Source organism: Juglans regia, chromosome 2 (genome assembly GCF_001411555.2).
Source record: "Juglans regia cultivar Chandler chromosome 2, Walnut 2.0, whole genome shotgun sequence".
NCBI lineage: Eukaryota > Viridiplantae > Streptophyta > Magnoliopsida > Fagales > Juglandaceae > Juglans > Juglans regia.
Window position 1 is genome coordinate 1,229,106 of NC_049902.1, and position 16,672 is coordinate 1,245,777.

The 16,672-nt window shown below is 35.7% G+C and overlaps 2 protein-coding genes and 1 non-coding gene across 3 annotated transcripts; all 3 read right to left on the reverse strand.

Annotated features, from left to right (window-relative positions):
• Window positions 1-304: 304 nt before the first annotated feature.
• LOC109016152 (probable aspartyl aminopeptidase) lies at window positions 305-5,298 on the reverse strand. Its single transcript, XM_035687274.1, has 11 exons — window positions 5,017-5,298; window positions 4,679-4,814; window positions 4,242-4,320; window positions 3,930-4,132; window positions 3,754-3,823; window positions 3,161-3,283; window positions 2,807-2,962; window positions 1,558-1,731; window positions 1,280-1,354; window positions 1,055-1,195; window positions 305-691 (listed from the first exon to the last, which is right to left on the reverse strand). Exons 1-11 carry the CDS (start codon window positions 5,108-5,110, stop codon window positions 470-472), a joined length of 1,473 nt encoding a protein of 490 aa, XP_035543167.1. The 5' UTR covers window positions 5,111-5,298; the 3' UTR covers window positions 305-469.
• Window positions 5,299-6,357: 1,059 nt separating this feature from the next.
• Window positions 6,358-6,473, reverse strand: LOC118347785. Its single transcript, XR_004800932.1, has one exon. It is a non-coding gene; the product is annotated as a U5 spliceosomal RNA (small nuclear RNA).
• A 3,118-nt stretch (window positions 6,474-9,591) lies between these two features.
• LOC109016298 (probable aspartyl aminopeptidase) lies at window positions 9,592-15,379 on the reverse strand. Its single transcript, XM_018998721.2, has 11 exons — window positions 15,178-15,379; window positions 13,555-13,690; window positions 13,376-13,454; window positions 13,038-13,246; window positions 12,827-12,896; window positions 12,315-12,437; window positions 11,990-12,145; window positions 11,133-11,303; window positions 10,401-10,475; window positions 10,177-10,317; window positions 9,592-9,981 (listed from the first exon to the last, which is right to left on the reverse strand). Exons 1-11 carry the CDS (start codon window positions 15,293-15,295, stop codon window positions 9,757-9,759), a joined length of 1,503 nt encoding a protein of 500 aa, XP_018854266.2. The 5' UTR covers window positions 15,296-15,379; the 3' UTR covers window positions 9,592-9,756.
• Window positions 15,380-16,672: the final 1,293 nt, after the last annotated feature.

A 16,672-nucleotide genomic window follows, 5' to 3' on the forward strand; every position in this document is an offset into this window, starting at 1 on the left:
ATGTGCCATGCTCGACCTTCTTCGATGAAAGGACTAGTGATCTTCTTTTTCATTGCACAAACAAAACGGGCTACCATTGGAGCATTAGTTCTTAATTGTTCTTAGAAATCGCTAAATATGGGTAAGTTAACTTGAGGGCTGGCAAGAATCGCATTGCAGGGAATATAAACGATTAAAAAAAAAGTTTCAGGATTTTCTGTGGCGCTTTATAAAGTGCTACAGATACCTGATGCTGCTCTGATTGAACCTGGACAAGAAGACGTAGCAAAACATTAACATAATTACTGAAAGTGATCTGCAAACAAGTAGAATTTTGAAACTCCTCGCATTGATTTTAATTCAACTTCGTTTGAAAACTGCCAAGTACTTTGCAGATGCAGCACAACATTCCAGCAGTTCATTTAATATTGTTTCAAGCATTATTACATCATAACCATGCTGAATTTCCAAAGACAGACACAGCACAAGCCTATACGTCAACTGTCATCTTTGCGTCTAGATGTGAGAATTCTTGAAAATAAGCCTTGAAATGCTCATATGAATGCTTCACATCATCTACGGCACACATTTCTCGAATACTGTGCATTGATAGCTGGGGTGAGCCTACATCAACCGTACGAATCCCCACACCGCTTGCAAGGATAGGACCAATGGTTGAACCACATGGCATGTCATTGCGGACCACAAATTCCTGCATTATAAGTGGTTCCTATGGTTTAATCACTGTTTAGCCACAAATTTATTTTACCAATCCTCGTTTGTTTTCACAGATAAGAGATGAGATAAGATGAGATGACTTGAGATTACATTTAAAAAGTTGAATAAAATATTGTTAGAATATATTTTTTTAATATTATTTTTATATTGAAATTTGGAAAAGTTGTATTGATTAGATGAGATGAAATGAGATGTTTCCTGAAAACAAACGAGGCAAGAAGGTCCAGGAGGGAGAGAGAGAACTTCTTTGTCTCTCTGTTTTCAATTTGGGCTATATACAGATCTAGTACCCTAGAATTTTTCACAAATATAATAGCCAATGTAGGGAGAAACCGACCTGAATAGGAAGGTTATGCTTTGCTGCTATTTCTTTGAATATGAAGGAAGTGACCGCATTGGTTGCATAGCGTTGATTTGCATTGTGTTTAATGACAAGCCCTCCATGCATCTTTGGCTGATGATTATCTTCATGTTTGTCCTATGGAGGAACTCTATATCAACATGTTGCAGCAAACCAAATACTATCAATGCTGGTAAACTAAGATTACAGTAGGCAACGAACCATATAGTTAGGGTGCAATGCATGTGCCATGTCTGCAGATACAAGGAAACTCCTCTGGATAGTTTTCTCAAGCAGCTGGAAAGAAACAAATACAAGAAAAGTAAATAAATTTCCAGACTGTGAAGTAAATGAAATATCGCATTCCGTGGCTTTCAAATTGCTTTAGTTCAGCAGGATCTAGTTTTGAAGGCATGGATCATCATTCAGAGAATAAAAGTGAACATGGGTTTTTAATCAAGACTCAGAATCTCATCAGAAGAACATGGAGCAGTTATAACCTTAGAATCTGGGCCAAAGGAGTCTGTAATTCGTGATAAAGAGTCTAGCATGACAGGAGACCCAGCTCCTTGAGCGGAGTTAGACCCAACCTCCTCATGATCGAACAAGGCTACGAGTCTAACACCAGTCTCATCCTCAAGACTGCTTTCAGAAGAAGTAGAATCTATCAATGCCTGAAATTGAAACCATAAAGTAGCATATGCAGATCAGCTGCTTTGAACCCAAATAACTAAGTACATATGTTTCCTCCAATAGATGAGGATATCAGAAAGTTACAATGGTGATGCATTGTAGGTGTTATGTTTCAATTCCAAAAACATGCAGTGGGCTGTCTGGGTGAATTAGAGTTCAGAAAAGTATGTCTTTGGACCAGAGCACCGGCAAGAAATTTGCATAAATAAATTTCTTGAGTCTTTGGCGAAAGATTTTTCATGTCAATTCATATTGATAACTTCCCAAATGCAATTTAATGAAATTTATGATTAAGGCGTTTATCCTCAAGTAATCAATCACCATGTTTCCCAATTAAGTGAAGCTAAGCACAAGTTTCTGAAGAAATGGCCAAGCCTCACGCCCGAATGATAGATATTGATTAGAGAAAATATCAAGTAGTTTAGACTCACCCAGTGGTACATACCACAAGAGAAAAGAAGCAGATAGTTTCAATAACTGACTTCATGCATTGTAGTATATGAGACAAGAAGAGATCAAGATACTAGGAGTTTATAAGAACAAAGGTCACCGAGAAAAAATTGCGACACATTATAAAATACTTGGCCGTGGGACTAAGATATCAAATTCAATGTGTATCTAGGACCTTAAAATATAGATAACAGGAACAACCCATTGACATTGCAAAATAAGAAGATCAAGGGAATCTCATAAATGAGAGGAAAATCATTGCATAAATCACTACATTCATAAGAAGCATTCTTGAATTTTAGAAAATTTATAATGTCATAAATCGATAAGGCATAAGTTCCAAATAGAAAATTTACAATGAGATAAATTAATAAGGGCATAAGTTACAAATAGAAGATTTTCAATGTCATAAATCAATAAGGAATAAGTCCTTATCCGCCATGAAGAATGCCAAAGGCTCCCATATTTGCTATGATAAAGAAATGAAGCAGAGCTTTAGCACAATGCAAAGCAAGAAATTGGTAGCGTTAAAAATCGACTCAAATATGCACCTCTTACTTCCATCTCAACAAAAAGAAAAAAAACAACCTATATACAGAGCCGTACCTTCAGAGAGCAAAATGACATGCAGAGATTATCAAGCCGCCCAGAGAAAATGAATTCCTTTGTGGCACCAGCAATAATACTTGGTTGAGTATCACATGCTTGTAAGTCAAAATCACATATATCATCTGGTTTACAGCCAATCTGACTTGCAAGGAGCTAGAAAAAATAATAATAATCACCAACATGCACAACCAAAATATAAAGCTGAGGTACTCTTAAAAGTGTAATAACTATGTGTGATCAAACCTCTAACACATTCATGGAATCTGGACTCTACCAATAGAAGTAGATTTTCCCTGCCATCCCAACCCCAACCCCTGCAAAAGAAAAGATGAAGAAGAAAAAATTACTAACCTGTAATAGGAGCATGTGATGCTTTGAGATATTAGTGACTATTCTTTTATCAGCTTCTTTTTTATCAGTCTGAGGTCCACTTTCAACACCACCATTTTCAGAAACCACTTTACTGAGATCTGCCTGCAAAAGGTAGTTTATAGCAAAAAGCACAAATATGATCAAAAGGCCAACAGAATTCACTCTAACCTTAAACAAGACATACTCATCTGGTTCAGTACTCCACTTTTCATTAGATCAGACAGACACATAATCATAGCTAAACATCCAGCACTGGCTTTCTTAAACAATGAAATGCATATCTCAATATAGCAACTCATACTAGTGAAATCACATTGTCAAATTTAACTTATGAATTGTAACCTCTGTAAAATGTAACATTGAGAAACATTCAATAGAATTTTCTTGAGTGGACCACGTATAATGGGGGAAAAACAGCACACTTCCTCATAGTCATGTTTTAAGAATGATAACCATCAACAGAAAAAACAAAACTTCACAACAAAACATATAGGAATTAAAACTATGATTTGAAGTTACAAATAAATACATAGATAGAAAGAAGCATATAAATGCGTCTAAACCAAGTTTACCTTAATTGATGTTGCCAAGACAGGAAGAAGATGACTCTGTGTGTTGGCCTTGAATCCATCATTGACGTCCCTGTTCACAGAACATAACGATTGTTCAATAGAAGGAAGGAGAGAAAAAACCACATAAAAAACTCGTAACTTTAAAATTAATTTACATATTTCAATCCAAAGACAACCTGTCTAAGTGAATCGCCAGGGTGGGGATCCGCATTATGGGCTCCTCAATTCTAACAAGATGATGGGAGTACGAAACAGCACCATCTTTTTCTTCTCTGATTATCAACCTTCCCGCAACTGCTAAATCACGATCAAACCAAGTGTGCCACAAGCCACCTCCGTATGTTTGGACACCAACCTCCAAATACCCACCTTTGGCTACCTGCACAAGCCACCCAATTTCTTAAAAAGTTCAAGGCCAACTTCGACCATCCAACTCAGTACAACCTCATACAACTAACAATTTTAATTCAGCAAAACCAAGAGGTCACCTTGGTGACGGGCTTTAGTTTCAGACAAGGACTATCCGTATGAGCACCAACTATATGGAATCCATTTCCCGCAACGTACCTGTGTACAAGTTCCACAAATAAATAAACTAACTCCGTAGCAATAAATAATTAATTGTACAACCATTGAACCAAAGCAATTTGCACTAAGCCGAATGGTTCGTATTAAGCTCAGTAAAGGGTGTTCTATGCTAACTACCTATGAAAAAAAAGTGTGTTCTAAACTTCTATGTTAACTAGGTTCTCCCAATGGATAAAAGCATAAAACTTTTTTGATAGGTGGTTAAAAGCATAAAACTCACAAATATGATTCCTTTTGTTTCCCGCATTTTCCCAGGAATCAAACGAATCCGAACTTCAATACGGAGAATTGAGTAAAAAAAAAAAAGAACGGAAAAAAAAATACAAGAGAGCCGTACTTTTTACCGATCGCGAAAGCAACAATCGTGGAGTGATTCCGCGTAAAGAAATACTTTTTCCCGGCTTCCAATTTCCAATCCTCCCTCTCGGAAACTTGCGAGTATCCCGCGCTTCTCAACTGCTTCTTTGCCTCATCTAAAACACAACGTATTGACAAACGACCTCAACCTCAATCACTCACAAAAAAAAAAAAAAAATTACTTGAAGTGCAACGGAATCTAGAGAAAGGGAGTGTGAGAGATGACATATGAGAAGTTTCAATTCTTTTATTCTTTTCTTGTGGAGGATTTTCTCCGGAAACAAACGGAATAGAGAGAGAGAGAGAGAGAGCAGTTACCAACTGCGTGGAAAGCAGTAGGAGAAGCGTTCAAGAAGTCAATGAGATGAGAGACCACTGAGCTTACTTCGCTCTGTGATGCATCCTTGGCCATGGCTTCCACGAATTCTTCACAGCTAACTTGCGTTGTGTGCACATTTATGGTTGATTAAGCCGCGGTATATATAGTCGCGTATAATGTAGCAACAAGAATATATGCGTTTGGCCCATTTTGATTCCTTCGATGTACGATGAAAGGGAGCCAGGTGACTTCATCCTCAGCCCTCCCCTCTCTCCCTCTCTCTCTCTCTCTCTCTCTCAACAGTCCTAAGACTGTATATCAGAACATATACGGATAGAACATGAATTGATAGTTAGAATATAGCAATAGCACTGCAGGGCCCACCGATTTTAAAGGTTCGCTGGTTTTTTTTTTTATTTGAGTGGGTCTACCCCACCGCTGGGATTCCCGCTGAGAGCTTCCCTCAGGCTAAATTTTAAAAAAAAAAAAATTTGTTTTTTTATCACATTATTTTTTTATTATTTAAAAAAAAATTCATAATATTATTAAATAATATTTTCTTAATCCTTAAGTTAAAAAAAAAAATTATAAAAAAAAAAAGCAGGATCTCCCAACGGAATCTTCTAGTGGGATAGCTTTTTCCTTTTTTTTTTTTTTTTAATTTTTTAAACAAAGATTCGCTAAGTTAGGCTGCATTTTTTTAATCCCTATTTTTTAATTTTTTATTAAAAAAATTAAATTCATTTCAATCTATTTTATATATTTTAACTTAAAAAATTAAATATATTTCAACCTAATAAAATTAAATTCATCTAGATTAATAAAATATGATTATTCACAATTCAAATCGACTAATCTCAAGATTGATTGTTAAATTAAATTAAATTTATCTCAACTCATCTCAATTTACTTCATACATTTTAATTTAAAATATTAAATACACTTCAACTTAAATTAAAAGAAAATTCTATACACCACACTATTATCTTACTTTCATCCCACTATATAATATATAACACATTTATCACAATTAAATGATAAAAAATAAAAAATTATCTAATAATAATAAATATATTATATAATAAAATAGAAATAAGATGAGAGTATAATATATAATATTACTCTTAAATTAAATCCGTGTCAACAAAATTATAACTCACTAAATTCATGCATTTCCAACCTAAAAGACAACTCAATTCATTCATTTCAAATTGTATTTTATTGTACGATTTTCCTTTGTGTCAAGCAGACCACTTTATCTGGCCTTTTTCCATCTTCTTTGTGATCTTGAAACTTCTAAAGGACCTCGTTCATAATACTTGTCTACAATTTTAGGGAGCATATCCTCAAAAGAAAACCCCTCCAAAAATAGGCGTACGCCACTATTTGCGACGTACACACGGTATTCTTTAGTAAAAGGCGAAAGAATAGTTCGCTACGTGCTCATCGCGTGGCTGCGTGATTTATAACAGCAAATGGATACGTTTAAATAGCTGCCATCTTACACAAAATTTCCCACCCATCTTCGATGTGGGACAATATTTCCGATAGATAATAGTGTAATACCCATCTCTCGTAGGGGAATATGTGATACGAACTTTGATCTTAATGTAAACATGATATGAAATTAGCAGATTTAAATTTGATGTTAATGAATTTGGATCAAAACGAATTGACTCATTAAGATATATTTATAAATGGGTCAATAATGATTCAACATGCTCAATACGAAATCAATCCATTTTAACCTGTTTAGAATTTATTTCAAAATTAAAATTTTATTATTGTTAAGTTATAATATTGATATTTTTTAGTATTCTTATATTTTTGTTTTTATTATTGTGATTGTAATTTTATATATATGCTCATATTTGTTATTGTATGGTTTGTAATATTAGTTTTATTATACGTTAAAATTTGAAAAATATTTATAGATATATTTTACGATATTATGTTTATTAATACAATCACGTTACGTACAATCGCCAACAACAGTCGGCGTGCAGTCGGATGATAATGTGGCAGCTGCTATTAATTAAAAAAAAAAACAAAAGTTGAGTGGGTCTGTTACAAATGCAAGTGATCGTGCGATCGAGTGATGTCGTCTCGGTTTAAGGGAGTTTGGAGACGAGGAGGTTGTTTTGGGTGTATCTGGTATGGGTGGTTTGAGTCCGACAATGATGGCAATGACGACGCTAATGGCCGGGGTGCAAGTGGTAACTGCTGCAACATGAGCGTGAGGTGCTAGTGCAGATGGAACTGTAAGGACCACCGGCACGATGGTCACCACCGCCTCCTCTCCTCTGGGTTCCTTTTCTTCTTGGGTTGCTTCGTGCTGTTGGGATCGATTGGCATGCTCTACGATTGGCTTCTCTTTTTTTTTTTTTTTAAATCACGAAAAGAGAAAAGAATAAAAGAAAGAGGGTTGGCAAATCGAGTGAGCTTCTCTTCATCTTCTTGGAGCTTCTCTTCATGTGTAACCAAGTGATCTGCTCTTTAGAGTCTACGGATTGGCTACTACTTGAGAATCGATGTCCTTAGACTTTTCCTCATTACTTTCGAACCAAATCGCAATACTAGGCTTACCATTACAAGAACAAGAATAGGTTGCCTCACAAGCACTTTCTCCGGAAGCAATTTTGTCCTCCATGGCCACATTTTTTGTGTGCTTTTGTTGGAGGTTTGGCAGACTAATGAATCTCATTTCAGAATGTCCTTCATGGAGATGTTAATTATATCATCTTCAATCTCGCAATTTCGACCCTAATGGGTCAGTACTATTGACCCAAATAAACCAAATCCATGGTTTTTGTTTTGGCTTTTGGGTTTTGAAGTTGACAATTGTTTCTGAATTCTCAAAAAAGTTTCAAGAAAAGAGCTGCGGCTTTGCCTGGAATGTGAAGGAAAAAAGCTTCAAGGAAAGCTCAGCATTTTGTAGATGGATTTCGTTTCTTGACAGCTTGTAATTGGGTCTTGGGTGAGAACCTTTGAGTCGACAGTGTGGTAACGATGTTGTTTCCTTTACAAATCAAAACAAGGGAGGAAGAAAAAGTTCCTAATATTTGTAAGGCTACATGGGAGGAAGGAAACTTAGGGGAGAAGAAGGGAAAAATAGAAACGAGGGAGGAAGATGAAAGCATTGTTTTGATTAAAATGAATGAAACGAATCGTTTCATTTTTCCACATGGACACCGACTGTGTGGCGCTTCCCCCCAACCGACTGCAACCAGAGTTTTCCTTATTAATAAATATAGATTTTAAATTTTATGTGAAATTATGTTATTCAGGTCAAATGAGTTATGCGTTTTAGTTCAATTCATTTACATGAAACAAATAAGTTTAAATGAGTCATGTTGTGTTAACATATTTCTAATTAATTATTAAACGGATCAAAATGAGTGACACAACGCGACCCGTTATCTAAATGAGTTGAGTTAAAGTTTAAAAGTTTGATACATTTAACTTAACGGGTTGGGTTCGGATTTACCTATATCTTCAAATATTCATGACTTGACAAGACATGAACATGATCCGAAAACACGATTTACCACCCCTAAGATTCTCTCTCATGTCTGATCTGTCTTATAGTAATTGAGTTTTTCGTATTTATTAGCCGAAGAGTAGACTCTTTTACATGCTAAAATTTTATTTGTAAGAAATTTAGTTGTAAAATTTCTCTTACAGATTAAATTATGTTGAGTAAATCATATAAAAAATGTATTCTATATACCAGCTTGCAAATTGAAGTTTTCGTATTAATATATCTATTTGGATTTTATAATACAGAAAATCTGTTCAATGCTAAAACTTGAACGGCATCGAATACCGTGTAAATGGTAACAAATTCTTGACACTATGTCAAGAAACATAAGACTGCAATCTTTTTAGAATCAATTTTCCTTTTTATGTTTGTGATTTCTTTATATATTCTCTATTGGTTTTTTGGTTATTTGTTTGGATTTTCCTTTCCCATCAATTATATTTTCGAATGAGTAGTGCTAGGCTGCCGCTCACCATTGACCACTGGGCATGGCGCCCAGCACAAATTCATCTTCATATATATTTTTTAATTTTTTATTCATATTTTTTTATCAATTTTAAATATTTTTAAAAAATATTAAAAAAAATATCAATATACTAATAGTTACTTCCTTAACTATTAAGTAAAAAAAAAAATTAAAATATAGGAGGTGTCAAAATTAAGTGTCAAAGAAGCATTTTCCTTTCCGAATAGACAATAGCATCCCTCTCTCTCTACCCATTTTTTAACTTTTCCATTTATCCAACTTGAACTCTACCTTGTTTACTTAACATTACTATTTTATTTTCTTTTATTTTGGGGGCAGAATGGCCTACCGTTAGGGGGAAGTCAAAGATTAGAGCTGGCAAGAACTGCATTGCAGGCATAGTTACTATAAAGTTAAGATTTTCTGTGAAACTTCATAGTACCACAGAAATCAATCTGATGCATAGGTTGAACCTGGACAAGAGGACACATGAATAATGGAATTGAAGCACAAACAAGTAGCATGTTTGGAATTAAAAACTAAGAGTGAAACCATTCAATACTTTTCCATTTATTTTTCTTTTCATGTCCAAATTCTTTCATCTCAAAGACTGTTAAGAGCCAAACCTCATGATGGATTTGGTATTTATTATACATATATACTGCAATTAAAGTTCGAACTTCTTGGACACTTCCATAATCTTTTTAAGGGGTCAAAGGGATTTTCCTCTCCTCAGCCTCCGTCAACGGTTAGATTTGCGTCGAGACGGGAGAATTCTTGGAAGTAGGCTATGAAATGCCTATATGAATAAACCACATCATCTACAGCACACATCTCTCGTATACTATGCATTGATAGCTGAGGTGCGCCTACATCAACTGTACGAATCCCCACACCACTCGCAAGTATAGGACCAATGGTCGAACCACATGCCATGTCATTGCGGAACACAAATTCCTGCATCATCATAACCTCTTCCTCTGCTTTAGTCACTTATCATATCACGCAAAAAGACCACAATTTCATATGGTTATATAGGTTGTCCAAACAAATAAAATCTGTTTTGAATGATAAAAGGGTTTCCAATATATATTCAATAACAACTCCCTAAACTTTTCACAATTGTAAGACACGATGTAAGGAGAAATTTACCTGGATAGGAAGCATATTCTTTCTAGCAATCTCTTTGAATATGAAGGAAGTGACTGCGTTGGTGGCAAAGTGTTGATTTGCGTTGTGTTCAATGACAAGCCCTCCATGCAACTTGGGTTTATGATTATCTTCATGTCTGTCCTGAGCAGGAACCCCATATCAACATGGTGCAACAAACCAAGTATTGCCAAGGCCGGCAAGTATAAGCATAGTAGGCAACGTACCATATAATTAGGGTGTAATGCATGCGCCATGTCAGCAGACACAAGGAAACTCCTCTGGATCGCTTTCTCAAGCAACTGGAAAGAAATCAAACACAATGAAAACAAGAAGTTTCTAAATTAAAACATAATCACTAAGTGTATAGGGGGAACATGATTTTGCCACTCTGGTATTCTAGTTGATGCAAAGATGTGGTGAATGGAAGGAGTCCAACTGAAATTCTTGCGTAAGAGAAAGGGCACGAGCCATGGTGGCTCAAAATTGGGTAAAAAATTTGAAACATGACTTCACAATTCATGTAAGAAAGAAGTGCAAATCTACTTGAAAATCACCAACTTTGGATTTAAAACCATTTTAGGTAGTTGACAATTGTTTCAGTGATCTTGTTGCCTTCCACACCCTAAATGTGATTGGTGAACAAAACAAAAATCTCAAAAACTAATTCAGAGAAAAAGCATTGGATTTTCTTTTCTCTTTTGGTCAGAAACTGCTAACAAAAGTTGACCTTCTATGAGATATTTTGGCTGTAAAAGAAAGATTACATTGCAGCAAGAAATGATTTCCGACTGCTTTAGTTTAGCAGCATAAATCAGCAAGACTATATCATCTATATAACAAAATAAGAATAAATCAGAATCTAGGTTTTGAAGGCATGCAATTAGTCGGAGGATCAAAGTGAACATTTCCTTTTTTCAATCAAAACCTAGATCACCAGGACACAGAGCAGTGATCACCTTAGAAGCCGGGTCAAAGGAATTTGTAATGCGTGACATGGCATTTATCAGGAGAGGAGACCCAGCTCCTTGGGCTGAGTTAGACCTAACCTCCTCATGATCAAACAAGGCCACCATTCTAACACTAGTCTCATCCTCAAGAGAACTTTCAGAAGATGAAGCTATCAGTGCCTGGAATTGAAACCATTAAGCGGCAGATCCAAATTAGCTGATCTATACTAAAAAAAAAAACAACATATAGGACATTTTTCTACTACATCGAAGGAAAACCGACAAGGAAGGTAGTAATGTTGATATTATATAGCATAGGTGGATGGAATATATTGCATGTGTTATGTTTCAGTTCTGAAACATGCAGTGGACTGTCAGGGCGAGTCAGAGATCAGAGTCTAGACAAGTACTTTGCACAACTACACTTTCTGTAGTTCATGGCAATTCCAGAAAATCTCGTCATGTCAATTCATTTTGATAAATTTCCAAATGGAATTCAAGGAGATTTATGATTTAGCAGTTCAAGGAATCAATCAGCATGTTGCCCAAAAGAGGGAAGGTAAGCACAAGTTTCTGACAAAATGGCAAGCACCATTTCCAAATGATAGTCTGATTACACATGGTGCCTAACAAGTATTTTGAACTTACCCAATGGTACGTGCACAAGAGAAAAATAAGTAGATTGTTCCAATAATTTACTTCATTCTTTGTACACTATGAGATGAGACAAGACACGAGTTGAGAAGAACAAAGGCCACACTACACAATTAGGAGAAAAAAATGAAAGAAAATATAACTACTTTCTGTGGGAAGCACTTATTTCCCTCTCAACAAAAAGAGTAGACAACCTATATACAAAGCCATACCATTAGGGAGCAAAATGACATGCAGAGATTATCAAGCCGCCCTGAGAAGATGAATTCCTTTCTGGCACCTGCTATAATACTCGGTTGGGTGTCACATGCTTGCAACTCAAAATCACATATATCATCAGGTTCACAGCCAATCTGATTTGCAAGCAGCTAGGGAGAAAAAACAGAGTGAAAGAAAAATTACACTCCAACTGAAAGTGTTACAGCTACTTGTGATCATGCCACTAACACATTCATTTAGTCTGAAATCTACAAATAAAAAGATTGATCCTGCCACCCCCGCAGAAGAAAAGAGAAAAAAGAAAAAGAATTTATTAACCTGTAATAGGAGCGAGTGATGCTTTGAGCTATTAGTGGTAGTTCTTTCATTACCATTTTTTCCATTAGTCTGACCACTACTATTGCCTGAACCATCTGCAGCACCATTTTTATTGAGCTCTGCCTGCAAAACATAGTTCATAGGATAAAGCAAGATTTTGATCAGAAGGAAGACGTACTCAAACCTTAAACAAGACATATTCGTCGGAGGTTCAGTTACTCCTCCAAACAACCTATGCTTGTATTCGTAAGAAAATGCACATCTCAATCTACCAAGTTAACTTGATGTGATTGCAGACTCAGACTCAACATACGAATTGTAATTCCTGTAAGGTCTCAGTAAGGTCTCACATTGAGAAACACTAAAATAATTTTCTGGCCCTCACTTCATGTGAGGAGGGAAAAAAGGATACACTTCCTCATAATCATTTTCTAGGATTTATAATAATTAAAACACACACACACAAAGGTAGACAGAAGCATATAATTAAATGTGTGTAATGCCAAGAATACCTCAATTGATGTTGCCAAGACAGGAAGAAGATGATTCTCTGTGTTGAGCATAAATTCATCATTAAAGCCCCTGTTCACAAAACACAACAAATAGTACAACAGAAGGCAAGAAAGAACAAACATATTATTAAAAAAAAAAAAAAAGGCAACTTCAAAATAACAACACATAATATCAAAACAGGTGAGACAGCAATTCACACTGGGAGATAACCTGTCCAAGTGAATCGCCAGGGTCGGGATCTGCATGATGGGCTCCTTAATTCTAACAAGACGATGCGAGTACGAAACAGAACCAGAACCATTTTTTGCTTCTCTGATTATCACTCTTCCGGCAACCGTTAAGTCACGATCAAACCAAGTACGCCACAAACCACCCCCATACGTTTGGACACCAACCTCCAAATACCCACCTTTGGTTACCTGCACAAACCATACACACATTCCAAGAATAAAAAAAGTAAAATTTTTTTTACCTTAAATCACCCAATTCTACATAATCTTACAAGTAACATTTCCACTAAGGGAATGGCAACGAAACCAAGAGGTCACCTTGGAAACCGGCTTCAGTTTCAGACAAGGACTGTCGGTATGAGCACCAATGATATGAAATCCATTTCCAGCGACATATCTAAGCATAGGCTCCACAATATCAGCAGTAAGGAAACTAAATCCACCTAAAATAATAGCTCATTCTACAACTAAGCCGTAGGATAGTGAAAAATTCATACTTTTTACCGATTGCGAAAGCGATGATCGAGGAGTAATTCCGGGTGAAGAAGTATTTCTTCCCGACTTCCAATATCCAATCCTCTCTTTCCAAGACTTGCTCATACCCCGCAGCTACCAACCGTTTCTTTGCCTCATCTAGAATTAAAACGCGTTCACAGTCAAGCTTAACTACTCTTCGGGGGTTTTAACTTATTCGAGTCAAGTTTTGGCATGGAAGGTTCTCTCGAGCTCAAGTCACGTAAAATCGATTCATTTATCTTTCGAATAAAAAGTTTGAGTCTTTTTTTAAGCATTTCATTAGTATAAAAGGAAGAAGATACGAGCAGAAGGTAAAATTCTTCAACAAATTCCTCGTTATAATTATTGCAGAGCATAAAAAAAGAAAAATAAAAGGACTTTAGGACTAAAAAATTAGAATCCAGACAAATATAAAAGATTAAATCTATCTATTTCTTTCTGATTAAAATTTTATGATAAGTTATAGTTTTACACAGTATCGGAGAAAAAATCTTGAACTCTGATTCTACAATAATGCTAAGACAAATATGAGAGACTCGATTAAGGAAGAGTTGTTTTAAAAAGACAGTAACAGATTGGGATATGAGAGTTGTTTTAAACGATGATCTTTGCAGATTGGGATGTGAGAGTTGTTTTAAATGAGGGTCTTAGCAGATTGAGTTACCGTTGATGGTTGGTTAGGAAAAACAATAACATAGTTGGATAGAAAGCATGGGCTGACCTAGTCACTGGTGTTAAAAAATTTATACATGTGATTGTGGTGGCGTGTGCTGGGAAGTTGGACAGGGATGGATGCTGGTTTTAGTGGTGAGGTGCGTGTAGTCACCGAAGACTCCGAAGTCCATGAAATCTACACGTGGGCTAAGCTGCATGTGAGCCTCAGGTGTTGATCATTTTGTGACAGTTTCGCCTTGTAGTTGTACTGGTAGATTGACAACTAGAGAATGGTGTGGCGCACACACAGATGTAGGGGTCACATAAAAGCATGCATTAATCCATGAGCATTGCTATTCATAAGCCCATACACCATACATCAAAATTTTTTTATTTTTTTAAAATTTTTTTAAAGTTTTTTTTGGTTTTATTATTCTTAAAATAATTGAATTATTCTACTCATAATCCATATACCACACATGTGATAAGAGAATAAAATTAAATAAATTATAAAAATGATGGTGTGTGGTGTATGAAGCTTAGGAATAGAATTTTTCTTAATCCATTAGTGAGCTAGATGGGCTCCTCCCTCCTCCCCCAAGGAAAAATGAAAAAGAGATGGGTCTTGGTGGGTTTCAAGTTAGATCTCTGAGGAGTTTCTCTCTATAGAAAATTAAAAAAATCCGAGCTTGTTAAGAGAGATTTATTAACTTACTATTTTTCTTGGAAAAAGTAAATATATAATCGATGAAAATTAATAAATAAACTATATATAACCCACCAATCAATATTGAACTTGTGTTCTCTCTCGATCGTACCATAGAGAAGTCAATATTTTTACCCCCAAACATAGTTTAATTTGTTTATCACTTGGGAAAAAAAAAAGAAAAAAGGAACGCCATTGAAATGTGCATGCGAAATAGCAAGAAAGGGAGGATGTTCTTCATTACCAACGGCATGGAAAGCAGTTGGCGAAGCATTCAAGAATTCGATGAGACCAGGGACGACTACGCCGTGTGCTAGGCTTTGTCCTATTGCCACAGCTATGCCTTTGAGGACCTGTCCCATGATCGTTTGATGATCAAGTGCGCTAGATGGCCTGGTTACCTAGTTAGTGTGATCGATCGATGGAAATATATATGATGATGAGCAGGCGTGCATACGTACGTACTCTGGTGTTTTTTGGAGCTTCCAAGTCCAATATATACTAATAGCACGTACAAGAGCAAATATTGCAATGCAAGCTGGATGCCTCGTGAGATCTGTACGTGCTCATGATTCTTGGTTATAACTATTAAGTTATGCTTTATTGGTTCTCTACTTCTCTTCAGCAACACCCTGTCTTAATATTCAGGTTCCCTGGTACTACAATGATCATCATGTTGATTCTTTTGGAGATATAAGAAGTTATGTTGATTTCCATTTTGAAGAGATTTGAACAGTACTGTTTCTTGAATCTAATAAATAATTGAAGAGTTATTTATTTGGACACTCTCTCCTGCATCTATTTTCCTCCAACCATACAACTTCTTGAATCTATTTTCTTAGTGGGTTACGAAATGAAATAAGGCCTTCAGTTATAATGTTCAAACTTTCAACCTTGACAGCAGCTTATAAAATGTGCCTAAAATTCCAGAGGAAAATGTACTTGAACCTATCCAAGAAGTACCATAAACCTGTCACACCCTACGTACTCACCTGACCCGAGGGTATTGAAGAGCCCTAGCCTACCAAAAACCACACTACTTGTCTAAAGGATTAACCAAAAATAGATGAGGAATATGAGGGGGAAATGGTTGTTACTACTATAATATTGCTAAGTAGACCCTGAGTATAAATGCCAAAATCATAAATTTTATTTACTAGAGGAAGTGTTACATGAAGAAGATGAGGTTGAAGCTGAGCAATAGGTGGTACCATCAGAGAAGGAGGGAGGAGGAGAACTAGTGAACTTGAGTATTGTCCATGACAACCTTGATATTAGGAATGAGCACCGACCACATACCAACTCCGACTCCGAGATGTGCATCCAAGTCTTTGTCGTAGCAGAGTCGGATTTTGGACTTTTTTACTTTTTTACTTTTTTTAACTTCATATTTGAACTACTTTTTAAAAATAATTTTTGTGTGGGCTTTCAAATTTTAATTTTTTCAAAATTACGATCTAAACTAAATAATTCACTTTTACTATAAAAAAAAAAAACTAAATTAAACATACTAATATGCTAACATGCTTCGAAAAATTAGAAAAAAATTAAAAAGAAAGTCTCGTTGTTACAGGATCTGTTGACTGCTCCATTACAAGTCTTATTAAGCATCTGCTCCAACATTATCCCAGAACAAAACATAACAAAGACTATAAAAAATCACTACAATAAACATCCACACACATTATCCATCATAATAATCTTTCGTTCTAACTACTACAATAAACATTTTCTAAGTT

Bases quoted from the DNA above. Each gene is read 5' to 3' on its own strand.
- LOC109016298 (XM_018998721.2), bottom strand. From the start codon at position 15,295: ATGGGACAGGTCCTCAAAGGCATAGCTGTGGCAATAGGACAAAGCCTA. The intron at 12,146-12,314 runs GTTAATAAATTC...TTTTCTCCCTAG, and splicing joins ATCACTCGCTCCTATTACAG to CTGCTTGCAAATCAGATTGG. The intron at 9,982-10,176 runs GTAAATTTCTCC...ATGATGATGCAG, and splicing joins AGAATATGCTTCCTATCCAG to GAATTTGTGTTCCGCAATGA.
- LOC109016152 (XM_035687274.1), bottom strand. From the start codon at position 5,110: ATGGCCAAGGATGCATCACAGAGCGAAGTAAGCTCAGTGGTCTCTCAT. The intron at 3,284-3,753 runs GTAAACTTGGTT...TACCTTTTGCAG, and splicing joins TCTTGGCAACATCAATTAAG to GCAGATCTCAGTAAAGTGGT. The intron at 692-1,054 runs GTCGGTTTCTCC...CTTATAATGCAG, and splicing joins AGCATAACCTTCCTATTCAG to GAATTTGTGGTCCGCAATGA.